This window comes from Camarhynchus parvulus, chromosome 2 (genome assembly GCF_901933205.1).
Source record: "Camarhynchus parvulus chromosome 2, STF_HiC, whole genome shotgun sequence".
Classification (NCBI taxonomy): Eukaryota; Metazoa; Chordata; class Aves; order Passeriformes; family Thraupidae; genus Camarhynchus; species Camarhynchus parvulus.
Genome location: NC_044572.1, coordinates 28,636,342 through 28,654,380, shown reverse-complemented (window position 1 = coordinate 28,654,380; position 18,039 = coordinate 28,636,342). Strand labels below are relative to the sequence as shown.

Below are 18,039 nucleotides of genomic sequence, written 5' to 3'. Positions count from 1 at the left end.
ATAAAAAAATGCGTTGAAAACCAATCTGGTGCATCAGTTCCAAATATTCTATTTTCAAGAACTCCCACCAGCACAATGGATTGATCCTCTTCTAAATGTTATACACATATAAGTATTTCATATGGCTATTTCATTTCACATACATGTTATTTGATTATATTATTAGCATAATTTAGTTAATTTTAAAATGTTGATAAAAATATTTAATTTAAAATATATATTTTTATATTAAGCAGTATTTCCCCACATGATTTCACATCCTGACATACAGCAAATGGAGAGTCTTCTAGCAATTATTCCTATTTGCTACCCAGTTTTAGAGAAAGCTATTGAATTCCCTATGAAATATCAACTTGTATAGCATGTAAAGTAACTTTGGTGAATCTGTCACTCAATTTTAATAAAGAAATGGATTTCAAATAGTTTATTTGGAAGACAACTGTATCAGTGGTCTCACAGTAAACCTTTACCATATCTGGATATTATTTGCTGTATAAAATTTGAAGACACTTTCACTACCCAAAACTATAATGTCTGATTTTTAAAAAGAAGTAATGGAGACTGCAACAAGAATAATAAATTATTAAGTTCAGATACATCCCATTCTGGGAACAATGTACCTGTAAGCTTTCTAAGTGATAAGAGTATTGCTGTTGTTGAAAATGACAGTTCACAAAACACCTTACAAACGATGTGCATTGTGTACAGGTTGGGTCTTCTGTTTTGCAATTTTCCAAAGGATTTATATGCTTTTTTTTTTTTTTTGTCCTGTTAGGATGCTTCAATTGCCCACAGATTCCATATCATGAGGGAAAAACATCCAGAGAAGTTCAACAGTAGGTAAGAATCTAAAAATATATGCATATAAAAATATTTTGTTCTTTGAGGGATTAAGTTTCACGCATCTTTTAAAATATTGATTCTTATGAAAGTGAGGAAATTGGTTCATTTTATGTTAAGCATATGCTTCCAGACTACTTGTAGTGTAACTTTTTGATATCTGGTATTTCAGCTGAAATGAATAGCATTATAAAGAAACTCTTCTCACAGGTGAAATGTTTGTCTTGTAAGGCTAGCATGGACAAGATGAAATGTTGTGTTTCTGAGGATCCCTGAGCTGACACTTTGCCATTAGGCACTGAAGAACACTTCTTAGACAGCTGCAGATGGTGATCCTTATGTTTCATTCCCACACTAGCACTGGTACATTGACAGGGGGCTCTTCCATGTATACTCTTAGTAAGGGCAAGTGAATGCCATTTTACACAGAACTGCTTTTATCACTAAACAACTTGCTTCTGTAAAAAAAAGTCAGGAATGAGACTTTGCATCTGTTTCTTGTGTTGCTCTCTGAATCTTTAGTGCTGTTGCAGAGCTTTTCTGGAGATTAAAAATGCATTACATTTACTGTAAATTCAATATTTGGTTTGTTGAGTAGATAACATTCATAATGCAATGTTTATGTTTATTTCTTCTTATTTAGGTAATTTAGCAAGTAAGTTGTGGTGGGTAAAAGCAACATTTCAGAAACTTTAATTAACATTTAAAGACACATGGGGAGAGAAAAGTAAGATACAATATTATTTGGAATAAACAGAGAATGTCTAGAAATAATTATTAACACAAATGTTTTGTCACTGTGAACCTAACCATAGAGTGTTTAGTTTTCCATGAGGGTGACCTGGAAAGTCTCCTGTAGATGCAAATCTTTGTAGACCTTAGGATGATAAAATATGCTGTTTGTTTTCTCATCTAAGAGCTGTACAGAATGATATTTAAATTGTTTGAACATTATCTTGCTTACTGTTTTTTTGTTAAAAGTATATATTTTATAGCTAATAGTGAGAATTTGGGTCTCTTTTTTGCAAATACTCAATTTGCTTAGCATCTGTACAATAACATACTGTGAACCCAAGTGTCTGTTTCTTTTTAAGTCACGTAGTAGTACATATTTGTTTTCTATAACCTCCTTTTCCTAGCTCTGGTGGTTCTCATTCTGAAAAAAATTACACTATGATAAGATCTGAACTCAAGCCTAATCTATGCATCCCAATGTACTGTATCCTCCCAGCAGGACTAGAGATATTGGACTTATAGCAAATGATGATATTCTAGGCCCTGAAGATGAAGCTAGTTTATCAGTGGTCTTTCTGCATATTTTCAGCAGTTGGCAATTATAATTTATAAAAAGCTCAGCTAATAACATGAGTTTCAGATCAGATTTCATGTCACAATAAATCATATGCCATTAATAACATCTGCTAGCAGACTCACCTTGAAATTCATCTATATTTTAAGGAACCTGATATTTCTAACATTATCTTAAGGAAATTAGTTACAAAAATATATAGTCCCAGTCCCTACATACTTTAGTACTGAGATATTGAAAGGGCTTGAAAAAAGCAAAGATTCTCTAGATACATAAAAATTATTCAGAAAGGTTATGCCTTTCTAAAAAACAGTATGAAGACTTGAGCAAAGTATAATAGAAATTAATATTTTAAAATGTGTTTTCTTCTGTATAATGAGGGAAAAAAAAGGGGTTTTCTATGTTTGTTCAATAGAGATGATCGTTCGCAAATGCTTTTTTCATTACCACTTATTTGCGTGTCGAAATAAGTCGATAACATGTTGCAGCAGCATTTTCTGGAGGGTATGAAAAGAAACCCCTTTTTTAGTTGTCTGCTAAGCCTCGAATCTTAATTCACCAGAATGTAGAATTTTCTATGCAATCTAAATTATTTAGGCTCAGCAAGTCCAACTCAAGTCTGATTCATAGTGGACTCCATAGTTAACAGCACCTGTTCCTTTGAAAACCCACATTACTCATTTGAAAATCCTACACTGTCACATGGGCATATCTCTTGTGATTTTAAAAAAATAATTCTTTTTTGCTTTTATGTTAGTTTCCTCTTGCCTAATTTTCCAGCGTTTTAACTTTCACAGCTATCATTCAGAGCAGGTCCTTCCACTGAGGTTCTACTCTGAAAAACGAACATGCAAAAATTTTCCTTACTGAAGAGAAACTTTATATTGTGTGCAGAAGTCTTTTGAAATACACAGGTGTTGTATTTGCTTCAGTGAAGTAAGTTGGGTAAAGTTTGGAGTTAGGGAATCTTTCACATTTAATCCTATTAATGATCCTCAAATTCCCGAAGATATTCCTTGCCACTCTGATCCGAAGGTTTATGTGTAAATACGAGAACTAATAGGAAAACTCCTGACACATTCTACTTATGTAGAAGGAAAATCTTCTTCTACTTGTTTATCTTCTCAAAATGAAGATGGGAGAATATCCCCATACTTAGAAAGCCTTTTTTTTAATGACTACTAGCCAATATTGTGGCATTCTTTGGAGCTAGATCACTAGCTCTTGAGAACTGTCATATTTTGAAATTCTGCCATGTTCACAGATTTTGGACACCAGCACTTAGTATTATTGACTTATTAAAAATAAAAAGTAATAAATTTATTTTCTAGATTTCTAAATTGTCTAGAGATAGTAAGACAAAAGTCTTTGGAAAATCTAAGTTTAAGTATGTATAAATATTCCTGCACTATAAATCCACATTATCAGTTGTTTCCTTTGTAATGAAGCACCTGGTTATTTGAGTTTCTTAAGAAATTTAGATCAAGTTCCTTTGTGAAAAGGATCTTCTGTTTTCAGAAGCTTAATTTGCAATGAAAAATTAGTTTATACATGCCTTAGTATCTTGAAAATGTTATACTTGTAAGTTGTTATATGGAATGGCTCCATATAGTTTTCCAAATAAGGCTCAGCATAAATGTCTACCAGTGATTTTTAAATACATATTACTTGTTCTTAAACCCAGGTCTGGAAGAAAAGAATTCTGGTGCTGGTCAAATAGTAAAGAATGGAAATGAGAACAGAGTAGTAGCATCCTGAGCTCTATCAAAATAATGGATCTTAATATGATATTTTAGTTATATATTTTGATCATTAGCACACTTTATCAGAAACCAGGACTGACATTGCATTAAGATTTATAAACCTTATAAAGCTGTTTATAGGGTTCATAAACCCCAAAATCTGTCACATTACCCACTCTACAGGTCTGAAGTGCTCACAACCTTGTGCTGGAGAAATCAGTTTCCTTCCCAGCATCTTCTGCTTAAGAGTAGGGTCAGATTTTCCAATGTAAGTGTGGAAGGGCTGAGTTAGTGCCAGTGGGGATAAAACTTGCAAAAGGCAGTATTTCAAGTGAAAGTATCATTAAACTAGGACATTCTGTTGAAATAATGATTCAGTTAGGCCAAAATGCCCTACAGGGAGATCTGTGTAAACATCATAGGCTCGATGCTGGGAATAACAGATGTATGAGTTATGTGACTGGAATATACACAAGGAAACAAAGAATACTTTCAACAAAAAAATAATTCAGCTTGATGTTAGCTTTTCTAAAATCATACTCAGTTCAATTAGGTGCACTAATTTGATGCTTTGGCATCCTGTAGCATAAAAGATATTTCTTAGTCTCAGTAAACTAAAGTAGGATTTGTAAATTATATTTACAGTCTTAAGTACATTGTCTTTGAAGTTTCCAAATATCAATTTCCATCTTCTATGAAGAAAACCTAAAGCAGGAAAGTTCCTAATAACTTCATTTATATCATATTCCTGACAATATACTTTTGAGATTCCCTTTCAACTTGTTTAATTATGCTTTTCTTTTGTGCTGATACCTATACATTTAATCTCCAGATTTATAAGTTTTTAAGTAATAGATAATACTGATTTACCTTGTGCAAGTGTTCTCCAGGAGAATAAGGAAAGGCCACAGTAAGAAAAGGTAGGAGAAATGGCAGATCATTGAATCTTTAGCATTATTCTGGGTGTCTTGACTTGGGTACTGCACTATACAATGTAGTTATAGCATCATATCTTTAGTTACATCAAAAAAAAAAAAAGGAAAAAAAATCCTGTCATGCCTACACTGTTACTGTATTCAAAGGCTTTATTGTAAGGGATGTCTAGTCCTTCCTGGCAGCAAAAAAAAACCAGGACAGAATTATTCCACTTGAGTACTGGAATTGAAGTTCAAGTTTTATGACTGAAAGTGAAAAAAAGCAGTTTAAAGAAAGAGCAAAATCACTTATGATGGGGTAAATTAGGGTAAATTAAATTGTCTACTCTCAATTGTACTCAGCTTTGTTCTAAGCTGACTTACTTTAGCTTAGAATCAACCATTCAAAGTGTTTCATTTTGGATAGAACAAAACTGTTTTGATATTTTCATTTCCAGTTTTTCAGTTTGGGTGATGGAATCTCTTGGATTGAATAACAACTGCATCTTTTCAATGAATATACTAAGCATCAACACAAAATTCCTAACTTTAATTGCAGACATTTCAGCCTCTCCTTCAACCTCTCCCCCTTTCCTGGTTGTGACTGATACGAAAGTGTTTAGAAAGAAGTCCTTGGCCCCATGGAGAGAGCAGATTGCAGACATCTGTTACCTGTCCCATTGAACCCATGGGTTCCTTTTCAAAAAAGGATAAGACTCCAGGGAGCAGTACCTCTGAACTCAGGCAGCATTACTGCAGTTGTAGTCATCAGAAGAAGCAAAGCAAGGTGAAAATATTTGCAATAGAGCACAAAGTATTTTCCCACAGGCAAGACATGTCTCATAGTTAGACAACATACTCCGCCTAGCTCTTGCTTATAATGCTTATAAGAGAGAAAGAAATAAAAAAACAACTGGCTTGTTCTTCTGTCAGACTTCGAACATGTAGTAGCCCACCTTTAGTAATAATACCAGAAACATGTAATGTGTGCTTGAGTTGGGACAAAGGAAGACAGTTGGAGCATAAAGCTGGTTTAGCCTATCTATGTCTGCTGTCTACAAAGCAAAATCACAGAAGTTTGCATCTGCAGAATCTGCACCTCTCTCTGATACAAGATTTCATGTTTTTATCATTTCTCTAGAAAGTTCTAATGGGCTAAGGCCCTCTGCTTGAGAGACTTCTTACTCTGTTAAACATTTTTCTATAGCAGCTGTCTGGGAGGCTGGTGGTGTTGGGGAACCTTAGGTTCAGACTTATAATGACTAGAGGCAGGGTGATGTATAAAATGTATGTTAAGCAGGAATCCCTATGTCCTAGGCATCCCCTGGGATTTCAAAGTACATCTCTGAAAGCAGTGTGCTGTATCAGACCATAAGCAGAGCAATGAATTAATTTTTGTATTCTCAGGGTCTGCAGCTATCAAATTCACTACTGTAGGACTAACCTGGGTTCAGGCTTTGTCGGGCACTTCCGTTTGAGGGGATTGCCATTCTGCACCTTTAAAAACAAATGTCTGGCATATATACTCTTACAAGATATGGGAATGTTGTCTTTTTTTTTCTTTAAAGAAAGTTATATATTTATGAAATAGGTAGTGATACCCAGCTTTTTAAAAAACAGTTTCTTTAGAAATTGTTAAGTGTATCGGGGTTAATGTTAAAGGGTTAAAATCATAGCATTTTTAGGAGACAGGACTGTTTATGGAGCAGAATCATACAGAGGGATTGGCCCAACATGCATTGTGGAAGTAACAAACTGTTGATTCACAAAATGTCTATATATATACTACAGTCCAAGGTCAATAAAATCTAATTTTCTTCAACTTGCATCAGGCTGGTTAAGAAATTTATTGCAGATGATGTTTCCTTACTGAGTGCAGGTCACTGAACCTTTTCTATGTATTGAAGTGCCTAGTGGATGTTTTACACATTCCTTAATTAATTAAAGCAATTGCCTTTTATTACAATGTCTTAAAGGCAAATGTAACTCTGTAGGAATTAATTCTTGATCTCTTCCACAGTATAGTCATGCCATTTGAAATAACAGTGAAAAACACAATGGTAGAAAAATATTTCTAACTTCCTTAAATTGTAAATTCAGATGTGAGAGGAGTCTATAGTAGATATGCAAAAACTGTAACAAAACTGCTAAGCTACTGCTTGCTGTTTGTTCCATGTTGATGAAGTATGGTCAAGTAATTCTATACCAATATATAAGGTTATTTTCCTTGTTTTTTCATGCTAACTAAAGTAGTTTGTAATAAAATTGGGTTTTATGAAATACTGCTGGTTTTGGTTTGTTTTTTGAGAGGGCTTATCATCAGAACTAATGAGCACTAACATGGATTTGCAGCTTCAAGCTTCATTTTGAATGAATTAATTTTCAAATCTCAGAAGTAAATGGCTAATCTTTACATAAGTTTGATGTGGCTGTAATTCATGTTTACAACAGATGCTGGGGTTTATAAACAGTTAAGCAGCAGCCCTTTCTAATATATGTCACAAACCCAACAACACCTTCTTTCAAAATCCAGTCAAGATTGCTAAGTGGCCACAATGCACTTACATATAATATGATTGACAATATCCAGTCCATTAAAAGCAATGAAATGAATTGTTAAGGGATAATTTTTACACTCCCTATTTATTAAACATAAACACATTACTCTTTAGTACAAAGAAATTAAAATTTAATCAGAAAAATGAAAACCTTTAGATTGAGCTGTGGGGGCTTTATGGTGCTTTTTTTAATCCTTAATTCTGGTAATTAAGCCCGTACTACAGTTCCCGTAGATAATGAGGAGAACCCAAATACTCCTTTAATTCACCACAGACTGACACAATATACATCATGTCCTTTTACTTCTCTTGTTCTTTAACTCACAAGAAACTGGGTCCTAGATTTGCTTCAGATCCTGAATCTTGTGCCTAATATACTCCAGGTTTCAACTCTACACTCTGCAATTGCAAGTTGGTTTATATCATATTAGATAAACTTAGGTAATTGAAAAGAAAATTTTGAGTAATTTACCCAGTCCTTCTAACCCTATCTTAGTACTACTGTTCAAAATTCATTTTTAATTACCTTAAAAGTAATGCTTTAAAACAATATGTCAGTTCCTGATTAAGTAACCAAAGTTCTTATCTTCATTGATTGTATAACTGAAGTGATTTTAAGTACTTAATGTATCAAATAAAGAACCTCTGTCAACATCTCCATGACTTCAGATAACATTTTCCATTACCCTCTTTATCCCAGTTGAATGTAGTTTTCATGGCCCATGCCTGTGTGTTTTCATTTAAGTAATCTGACTGTTTTCTGATCTGATTCCAAGTGCCTTATTTTTATTGCGATAGGTTGCATAGCCCTTTCTAAGAAATGTGCAAAGCTAGAGGTATTTCCAGTTTATCATATGAAGTAAAATAGAATTTGTGTATCTTGGAAAATAAGATCAGTCAAGTAGATCTCTCTCAGTTAAAGTTCTTATTATCTTCTGATTTATATCTCTATTTTATTAACATAGGATATATTTTTTCAAAGAAAATATTTTGAAAATATTTGTTTTATATATCATAGATCAATTCATGTAATGCATTTCTATGAAAATTGAATGATAGATGCAACTGTACAATAGTGCCTTTGTTATAACTGCATTGTTGCTGTCATTACCTTCAGAATCATTTTGGAATTTGGTTTTACTTGTAAAATAATACCGACTACTGCTTCTTTTTATTTCTCCTGATAATGACTCAATTATATAATCAAAATTGAGAGGTATTTGTCTTAATATTGAAGACATCTTTAGCATTGATATAACCAAACTTATATTTTCTATTCTTTCATATTTGCATTTTCTTTGGTTGTTTTTTTTTTGGTTATGTAATGGTAGCCAAAATATTAATTTTTTTCAAGGTCTTTGTCTATGTATGTGTGTCTTTGTGAAACAAATTTTTAAATACATTTTTAGAAAAAAGCACAAACCAAAAAACACCTGAGAAAATGTATTGGCTGATTTGGTGATTTAAAGGGAATGGCTGTTGTTTTTTCTGATTTTTGACACTAAATAAAGTAGTGACAAAAACGTCCTCATTCTAACCTGAGTAGGCAGCCAACCAGTAGAACATCCGTTCATCATCATTGGTCAACTAGCTTCATTCACATACTTCCTAATCATCCTAGTTTTATTCCCCCTTGCGGCTGCCCTGGAAAATAAACTACTCAAACTCTAATTAACTCTAATAGTTTATAAAAACATTGGTCTTGTAAACCAAAGATTGAAGACGAAACCCCTTCTTAGAGTTACCCCATTTTCTACTTCAGGAAGAAAGGATTCGAACCCTCCTCTCCAACTCCCAAAGCTGGCATTTTCAACTAAACTACTTCCTGACCCTCCCACTAAACAGCCCGAATCGCCCCCCGAGACAACCCCCACACAAGGAGGTGGGCGAATATACTTGCTATTGAAGCCAAGTATATCAAGAGATAAAAGTGGTTTTAAGTTCTGTTGTCTGTCTTTCCCTCGTGACACTTCATAGACTGCCTAAGAGAAGTTCTGATGTGTTTTGGGGAATACTATTTTGGTCATTTATGCCTTTGAAACAAAATAATATAATTTCTTCTGTTTTTGACATTCCTAGGACAGACTTACTCATTTTAGGATATTTCTGTGTGCTGTCAGGGCACTGAAGGAATTCCTGTCTGGCTTCTCTTACAATTCTATTGCTGAACGATTGGCAACTGTTGATCTACAGCTGCTTCTGAAGCAGAATATTAATGGATGGTCATTTTCTCTCTCACTGTTGACATTGACACGAAGATCCTACTCTCAACTCCTCCCTTTGTCACCCAGAGAAATTGTGGGAATTTAAAAATTTTTGCCAGATTGCTAAAAGAAATAGTTCATGCTCAATTAGCCCTCTATTTTCACTTCAGGAAATCCACATTGTATATACGTTACCTGTCTTGAGTGTTTTCTAATGTTTAGTTCTGGTTTGGGTGAAAGGGTCCAGATCAACAAGACACGTTGCAGATTGTTGGCTAAGGGATCACTATACCCCTGCCTCCTTCCAGTACTTTATGGAGTACTTTATGGAGTACTTTTAAAGGAGTACTTTATGGGGAAACTGCCAAGACAGGATACAAGATAAGCAAAGAAACGTGTGAGGAACAGTGTCATTTTGGTATTGTTTCTCAAAGTTTTAAAGATCAGGAGTTACAGAATTCTGAATTCATTACTGATCAGGGATTGTGAGAATGAGCTTGATGTTTCTGCTGTTTTTGCATGCCATGGCATAAAATGGACAACAATAGGAGAAGGAGAAAATCATTGGACGTAAAAACTGTTGTCTGGTAGTTACTAGGAATTTATTAAGATTGGAAAGTTTCTAGTTAAATCCAGTTTCAATCCCTGTAAGTCAGCTTAGTTATGGCAAAAATTAACACTGTTCCTTAGGTTTAGAAATTAATATTAATTTAAAAAATAATATTGAACTTTGGTTATTTTTTCCCCGATAAGCTAAAATTCAGGCCCTGAGTATCATTTAGATCCACATGACATAGGTAGATGTGGTAAAAGCTACCTAGGATTTTAATCTAATAGTAAGAGGAAGAAGTTGTTAGTTTTGCCTTTTTTTTTTTTTTTTTTGGTTCAAATTAGACTTAGGGAGCAGCTGCAAGTAATATGGTTTCCTGATTCTTGAGGACCTTTCAGTTACACTGTTTTTAATAAAGAGTTGTCCATATGAGGGACAGCAAGGTCTGCTAACCTTTCTTGCAGCATGCTATTTCTGAGCCAATTATGAAGATGTCTAAAGGCATCGAATGCTCTTTGGAACAGTAACTTTGTGATTTGGGAGTATAATGGCCAGCTGGAGAACTTTCTCTGTGGTTAGCATATCTGTGCTCACAATATATAAAAAACAAGGGCAGAATTGATTTTTTCTTTTTTATGAGCTAAAATTCTTCTTGGATTTTTTCTTATAGTTATGGTGATATATTAATAACTATAGTAACAGCAGAAGCAGCAGAAGCTTCCTAAGTGTTTTGGATTTTGATAGTAGAGCCCTGAAGGCTGTGTTAAGTTGTCAATCTAGGGTTTTTATCAAGAGTTTGTTGATGTTCAAAGAAAGAAAAAAGTGTTAATCAAAGAAATATGTTCTTCTTGCTGATATGGGCCAGCTGACTATTCACACTGAATGAAATCTTCAATATGTTTAGCTGCTTTAATTTCTTAGAGAATTGTAGTGTAAATCTTCACTGAAACTGATTTGGGAACACAAATTTTATTGCTAAGTTTTTCTGGGCTTTTCAAATGAAACCTGAGAGGACTGACCTAAGTATGGCTTATCCAAAAAAGCCTTGCAGCAGGAGAGCTGCACAGCAGCCAGGACACTGCAGCCATGGGGCCGTTTTTCCACTGGCATCATAGAGCAGTCAGCCAGGCAGAAGGAGTTGGGACTCAAGTGCCCCTTCTGACAAGGAATAATCAGATACACTCTCTTACTCAGAAAGTGTTTTAGTGACTAAACAACAAAATAGGAGCAGGACTACAATGAAAATTCGAAGTCCGTAGCTCTCAACTACAGCAGAAACACAGATAACAAGTAAACAGTTGGGAATTTAACTCTGTCATGAGATTGCCAGGTGAAGATGCAGTTTTGTATTATTTAAAGTCTGGTGAAATTCTGAGTTTTTACTATATTGCTCAAATTGCTAAAAATATTTATCCACTACTTTAGTCACATAAGCAAAATAAGTATCCTGGAACCTGGACTCCTCTGCTGCAAAGGTGATGGTTTATATGTTGTACACCAGCATTTTCATGCCAGAATGAGGGATTCCTAAGTCCTTTATTAAATCTAGAATAGGATAGCAGCAGCAGGAGACAATAAGCCATGAACTGCCATGAAGAGCTGTGATGCTAGCTAGGTGAGTGGACGCTGGGAGCCACACAAAGCAGTGGACAGTAGTAAACAAAGATTCAGAAAGAAGAGATTTGCATGTGCTTGTATTGAGAGGGTATAAAAGCCCACGGGTCCTTTGTTGGGGGTCCCTCCTCGGGGGAACCAGCCTGAGTTGTCTCTCTGTTACTGCACTGTAAATAAATTGCATTATAGAATGAGACATCTGAGTCTCTGCTGTGGGAAACCTAGAGCTCAACTGGTGAGGAAACCTGGTCTGACCACGTGTGTGGGGCGTATGAAGAGAAGTAGGCACCTGTCAACTTACTGGATCTGCTCTCTGAAGGGGCTGTGGTCCCAGCAGTGGCAGTATCTGGTGTTGGGAATGTGACTGCCAGGGAGTCTCATGAATGGTCAGACTGGGTAGTTTGCTTGACAACCTACAATGTGCAATGACACTAAAATTGTAGAATGAGGGAATATAGGCATGGTGCAGAACAGTCTCTGTCAGAGAGACATATTAGACACAGAAAACACTGCCAAAGACAGAACTGCTTAGAGGTACAGAAAGAAGATGCCTGTCAGGGCTACTCTGAACCTTCACTAATTCTGACAATTTCTCAGACTGATTCATGGACAATCACAGTTGACCTGTGTAATGAACTTCTAAGCTGGATGGCACTGCAAGGTCTGCATGAAGCACAAGACTGTATGTTCTCCTGATGTTTAGGGTAGATTTAAACTACTAAAGAACAAGGCAATATCGCTATGGCTGTTTTACTTGTGCTTCCAGAACCATCTGAGTTGGCACTAGCTCTGCCATTCTGGAAGCATGCTCCATTACAAAATGGAGATGTGAGAAGTATTGGATAAAATGTATGCACTGGTTGAGTATACTGGATCATAAACTAGTGTTCCCTGGTTCCCTATTATACCAGCTTCTTAGTCCTTAAAAAATGTATTTTAGCTGTCTCTAGTGAAGAAAGTCTTTGAGATTAAATTTTAACTTAGAAATTTGTTCTTGCTATAAGGCACACTCATCTTTTCCTTCCTCTGGTGTCTTAGGACTTTTCTTGTTTCTCTTTCTGATCTGACTTCTTTTTTTTCCTTGCCTTTCTTGACTTAACTTTGTTCCTTCACCTTATAAAATGATCAAGGGTACAGATTTCAACAAAACTATACTCTTGGTTAAGAAGGATTTCCATTTTTATTATAAAGCTAAATTAAGAGCTACTTAATGCTCATGGTTTAGTGTTTTAATAAAAAGGGAAAGGGAGAAGCTGATAGAGCAAGAGGAGAGTGGTTTTCAGCCATGTCTCTTACTTGAAGTCTTAAATGCTGCTTTGTTTTGTGTATTAGTCTTTTCTGAGACCTGTATAGTATATTGTCTATCTTCTTTGTAACACTTCTGTTCTCTGTGAATTAAGGTGTAAAGTTGCATGTGATGTACACTTCTACCAGAAAACTCTTTGACAATGTAAATTTAAGTAATAAAACCATAAGAATGGCCATTTAATGCTCTGACTAGTAGCACACTAAAACCTGTAGCTTGGAAAAGGATATATTCAGTTTCTGTGCCAATATTTTGATGCACAGTGAGAAGTCTGTGAGAGCTTCTGGAGGTGCAATCCCTTTTGAAAGCATATAGAGAAGGAATTTTTTAATGGAAGTCTGTTCAGAAGCATGAAGCAAAGTATCAATGCCACTGCAGACTAACTGCTATTCAGTTTTTCTAGAATTACTTACTTTTGTGGTTTTAGGGTTTTTTTGAAAGCACTCTGACATATCTAACTCTGAATATTATCTCGTTCTATTGTCCAAGAATTTAGATTTGGTAATAAGCACAGACTTGTTGCCTGGCAATGTCAGACTGTATCACTGAAATCCTGATCTGAGTTTTTGTATTTTTCACCTTTTGTCCAAAGACATGCTTTTGATCTTCACAGTTGTAAGCTAAAAAATGCAGATAGACAGAGTTTACTATAAAAAAAATTACTTCAGATCTTGTTTCATTAACTAAGGTACTGTCTTGTACATTAAAATTAAGTAACCTCCAATATTTCAGACTGATTGTCTTATTTTACAGAGTAATGGTAATGTCCCATGTATAATATCACAGAATATGGAACAATTTTTATGGCGGGAAATAACTTACCCACAAGCCACAGGAGGTGCGCTTTTTTAACTGAATCAGATAATACTTAAGGAAAACCAGTATCTTTATAGTTCTTAAGTTTATGAAATTGTAGATTGCCCATGAGAGTAAAGTATCCTGCTTTCTGGAAGGAGGAAAAAGTATGTGACTAGTAAAGATTCCTGGGAGATAGTGATGAGCAGAAAGTAGTTTCCCTGATGTGAAAAAAATAAGAACCTTCCTTCATGACAGAAAGAGAACTTTGCCTCTCTTGCAGTTGCTGCTACTGAGAGCTACAGTGCTTGCTTGAAATAAGACAGTCCCAGCTATAACCCCCTGATTAAGACTCACCTTCTCCTTCTGTGCTGCTTAAGTACAAGTTGCCTTGTGCCAGGCAGCTTGGGGTTTTGCTTCTCTGTTTGTTAAATGGTGAATATTTATTTAAAGGAAGCAGAGCACCTGAACAGTATAGGCTCATCCGAGGGACTTGGATGATGATTGTGCTGTCCTGCTGCCAGGGTGACAACTCCAGCAGGTAACAATGAAAACTGTGGCTAGAATTGCAAAGGTAAGAGCAGTTGCTTGAGATGTTGCTATTAATTTATGCCTTCAATGCAAATATGGTATACAGAAACTGTGTCTCCTAAGTTGCAGGTGATGTACGTTTACTCACCAGAGACAATTAATAAAAGGTAGTTAAGTATGCTTTTATATGTAGCTTTAAGCTGATATTCCATCTGTTAGCTAACAACTCTTTCTAGATGAAAATTCCATTAAAATTGGCTTCATTATGTTTAGGGTCTTTTTTTGGTTTCACTGCATAATACAGCCTAATCAAAAATAGCTAAAAATAATCTAGTTTAGCTCTACATGGAAGTCACAATATGTATCCTGAGAGGGGAAAAACCCAAAGGTAACAAGCTACACTATATTTTTTTACTGCAATGGCCAGTGAAATAAAGTCTTTATTTACTAGTGAGCCCAATAGAGTTTCTTCATACAGGGGAGACAATATGACCCTGTATTGGTTTACAAGATGAGTTCCTGTCTATATTTACAAGCTATGATGTTCTGCAACTACTTCACAGAAATTCTTTGAATATATGGAGGTCAAATTTCAGTCTTAGGTAGATTGATATTTTAAATAATGATGTATTAAGTATTTCTGTCAAGATTTCTACTTTTTTGGCATAGGTCAGTCTAAAGATTTATTCCAGGGGCATCTTTGGTAGCCCTTCAGATTGTTTGTCTTGGTTTTATCTTCTGGTTTGCAATATAGAATATTTATTTTCAGTTTTATAGAAAAAGAGTTAGACATAGAGAGATACTAGTTTTGTCCCACTGCTCATGATGAAGATCAAAAAGAGGAAAAATAAATTACATTATCTACTTTGGGTTTAATGTACACTTTCTACGTTGGAAACTAGTGAAAATAGTTTAAATGTTTGCTAAGATATAATAGCTCACCTTAACAAAAAATGCACATAGAATATATTTGTTTCTTACCATTTTAGAAACAGTTGCTACCCTCATTTGTACTTCATAATCCACCACAGTGAAGGCTTAATAGACCATTAAAGAAACGGTGGGAAGTTAATTTTAATATGTAATGGTGTGAGTGGTTTTATTTTTTTCCTTAATACAATGAAGCTTCTAACAATTTTATTTGCGAAGAAGATGATTATTTAATAAAGTGACAAACTGTCCCACTGATAGGATACATTAATTTTCTTCTAAAGCTGTTCCTTGTACTCCATAAGAAGGTGATAATTAGGTTTGCAGATTAGAATAACATAATCAGACCACTTGTGTGGATGCTTGTTAAAATATATTTTCCTCTTCATATAAGCCTCATAATAATTAAAAACTGTTTAAAAAGAGATCCATTCTTTTTTGGTATGGACTTTTTAAATGAGTCCTAATAATATATCAAGTTATTCTTAAGCTAATTCAACTTTTTAAAAGGTTAGTATTTGAAAAAGAGTATGGGAAGTGATTAACTGGTGAGTTTAAGTATTAGCATTAGGTTTTGCAGGAACACCTACAGTATAAAACAGCGCTCATTCATATCCTGATTTAATTTCTTCCACTGTCACTCCTGATTGTTCCATTTAATCTTTCTTAAGTCACATAAAATTATCTTGTATGTGTAAATTAACAATCATTTTCTAATTTCACTGCAAACTTTAAGCACTGTCAGGGAAAAAAAAATACACTGGCAGTGATTAATTCTCTATTTTAAGCAAAACTAAATGCAGTTGCTATTGAGGTAGAGTGCACACAGAGTGATTTTTTTGGTGATTCTAGACTCCAATAAAGGCAGCGGAGAAATAGCAATGAACGTGAAATGAGTGATTCACATCTAAACAATAAGGTCTTGTGTCTATCACATTGAATCAGTGTAATATTCACTGACCTTATGTTTTAAAACATTGAAGCCAATTTCCTTTGCTTGGCATTTGTGTAGTATTCAGTACTTCTTAAAACTAACTTCCTGGCCTAAGCCCAAGGTGGAAACTGCACAGCCTAAGATCATTTAAAGTGTCTTTAAGTGTTCTAATTCCTATACTTTTAATAAGATTAAGATTTTTTTCCTGTAGTTCAATGAAGTCTTATTCTAGGGAAGAAGGGAAAGTGTATGTTTTGTTTTTGTTGGCAACAACCTTGAAATTAATCCTATGCTAAAGAACAAAAACTGTTTTCTTATTATTTCATCAGGGGGTGCAAACTTTCAAGGTCCAAGATGTTTCATTACAGCAGTCATGATCAGTGTGTTGATAAATGAGGGCTGATTTAAACACTAAAAACACAGCATGTTCTGGCTAGAAATCACTTCCATTTCAAACAACTGAATGTAGAAAAAAGTGTTACATTATTAAATATTGCAATCATCTAATTTGTACATACATTTCAGTAAGCCTTACTTTGTGTGCACAGTTCCATATGTATATTTGATATACTGGCCTAATCAACTTCAGGTTGTTGTGGGGACATGTTTTATGGACAAGTAAAAAGTAATCAGGTTCTTTTTATTACCATTATGAAAGAAGTGAAAGAATATTTTTTGTAGTGCTAAATATACATACAGAAAAGGAAAAATATTCAGTCACTTAGAAAAAGAGATGCAATACTGACTGATTTAACAGCAGTAGATTAATATTGTAGACTCAATAATGAAGGTATTTATAAAATATATTTTTAATATTATTAAGCCTGTTTTTAATCGTTGTTGGATATTAACAAAATTTTCTTACCATGTAAAGTAAATTATATGACAATGATCAACCAGTACTCTTACCCAGAAGTTGATCAACATCAGCTCTATAAGCCTATAGACCAACAATTTACAAACAGCTGACCCTACTTCTCCCTTTCTAAATAGATGATTCCCAACAATCATCATGGTAAATAGCTACTTTGAATAACATTTTACATAACAATTCTAGATATTTTTCATTGAAAAAGGCATGCTCATAAGGCATCCCAAAAAAAATAATTTTTAAAAAGTCATAGAACTATGTAAGTCTTCAGGGTAGCAGTTATTAGGTATAATTCCTTTGTTTTACATAGTGGTAAAGGAAAAGGTAATGTAGGTGGGATGTTCCGAGCATGTTTTTTCCTTGGTTTCCAGAATCCATAGCCTGGTGAGGTGAATGGCAAACTTTTCTCTTAGTACTTTTGCCTTTTATAGGTAAGCAAACAGCCTAAAGACAGCAGGTTTACCATGTCAAATCCTCTCCAATGGATTCTCAACACAAGGCCACCTGTAAAATGCCATAACTGAAATGTTAATGAAGAAGTATGATGGTCTCTTATCAGTTTACAGGCTGAAAGCTTCTCTATATATGGCAAGTTTTTCACAGTTTGAAAAAGGACTATAGGTGCAAGTAAATGTAGAAATCCTGTTACAGCTCTGTGTACTGGCCTTCCTTACATAGGAAATATTACCATGTTGAAAGTAGATGGTTTATAGAGTACCCAGCTTCAACTCTAAATTAAAAGAGGAAGTGCTTACAGATCCATGATGTCCTGCCTGATCTCTTGTTTTAATGTTGACTTAAGAGGCCTGGGTTTGTCTTTAATAATTTGTACTTTTACACCCTAGGAATAATTGGAAAATTAAGGAGGAGAATTTAAATTTCAATTATATCTACATCATTAGCTCTTTGTGTGTTTATAATTGCTCTCTCAGAGTCCGTGA

At 34.6% G+C, this 18,039-nt stretch overlaps 1 protein-coding gene across 5 annotated transcripts in view; it reads left to right on the top strand.

Annotated features, from left to right (window-relative positions):
• DGKB (diacylglycerol kinase beta) overlaps positions 1-18,039 on the top strand; it is a 389,721-nt gene that overhangs the window by 251,969 nt on the left and 119,713 nt on the right. For all 5 annotated transcript variants that reach the window (XM_030944039.1, XM_030944040.1, XM_030944041.1 and 2 more), the window contains one exon: positions 776-840. In XM_030944039.1, the coding sequence (XP_030799899.1) occupies positions 776-840 (65 nt within the window). The remainder of the gene's footprint in view (positions 1-775; positions 841-18,039) is intronic.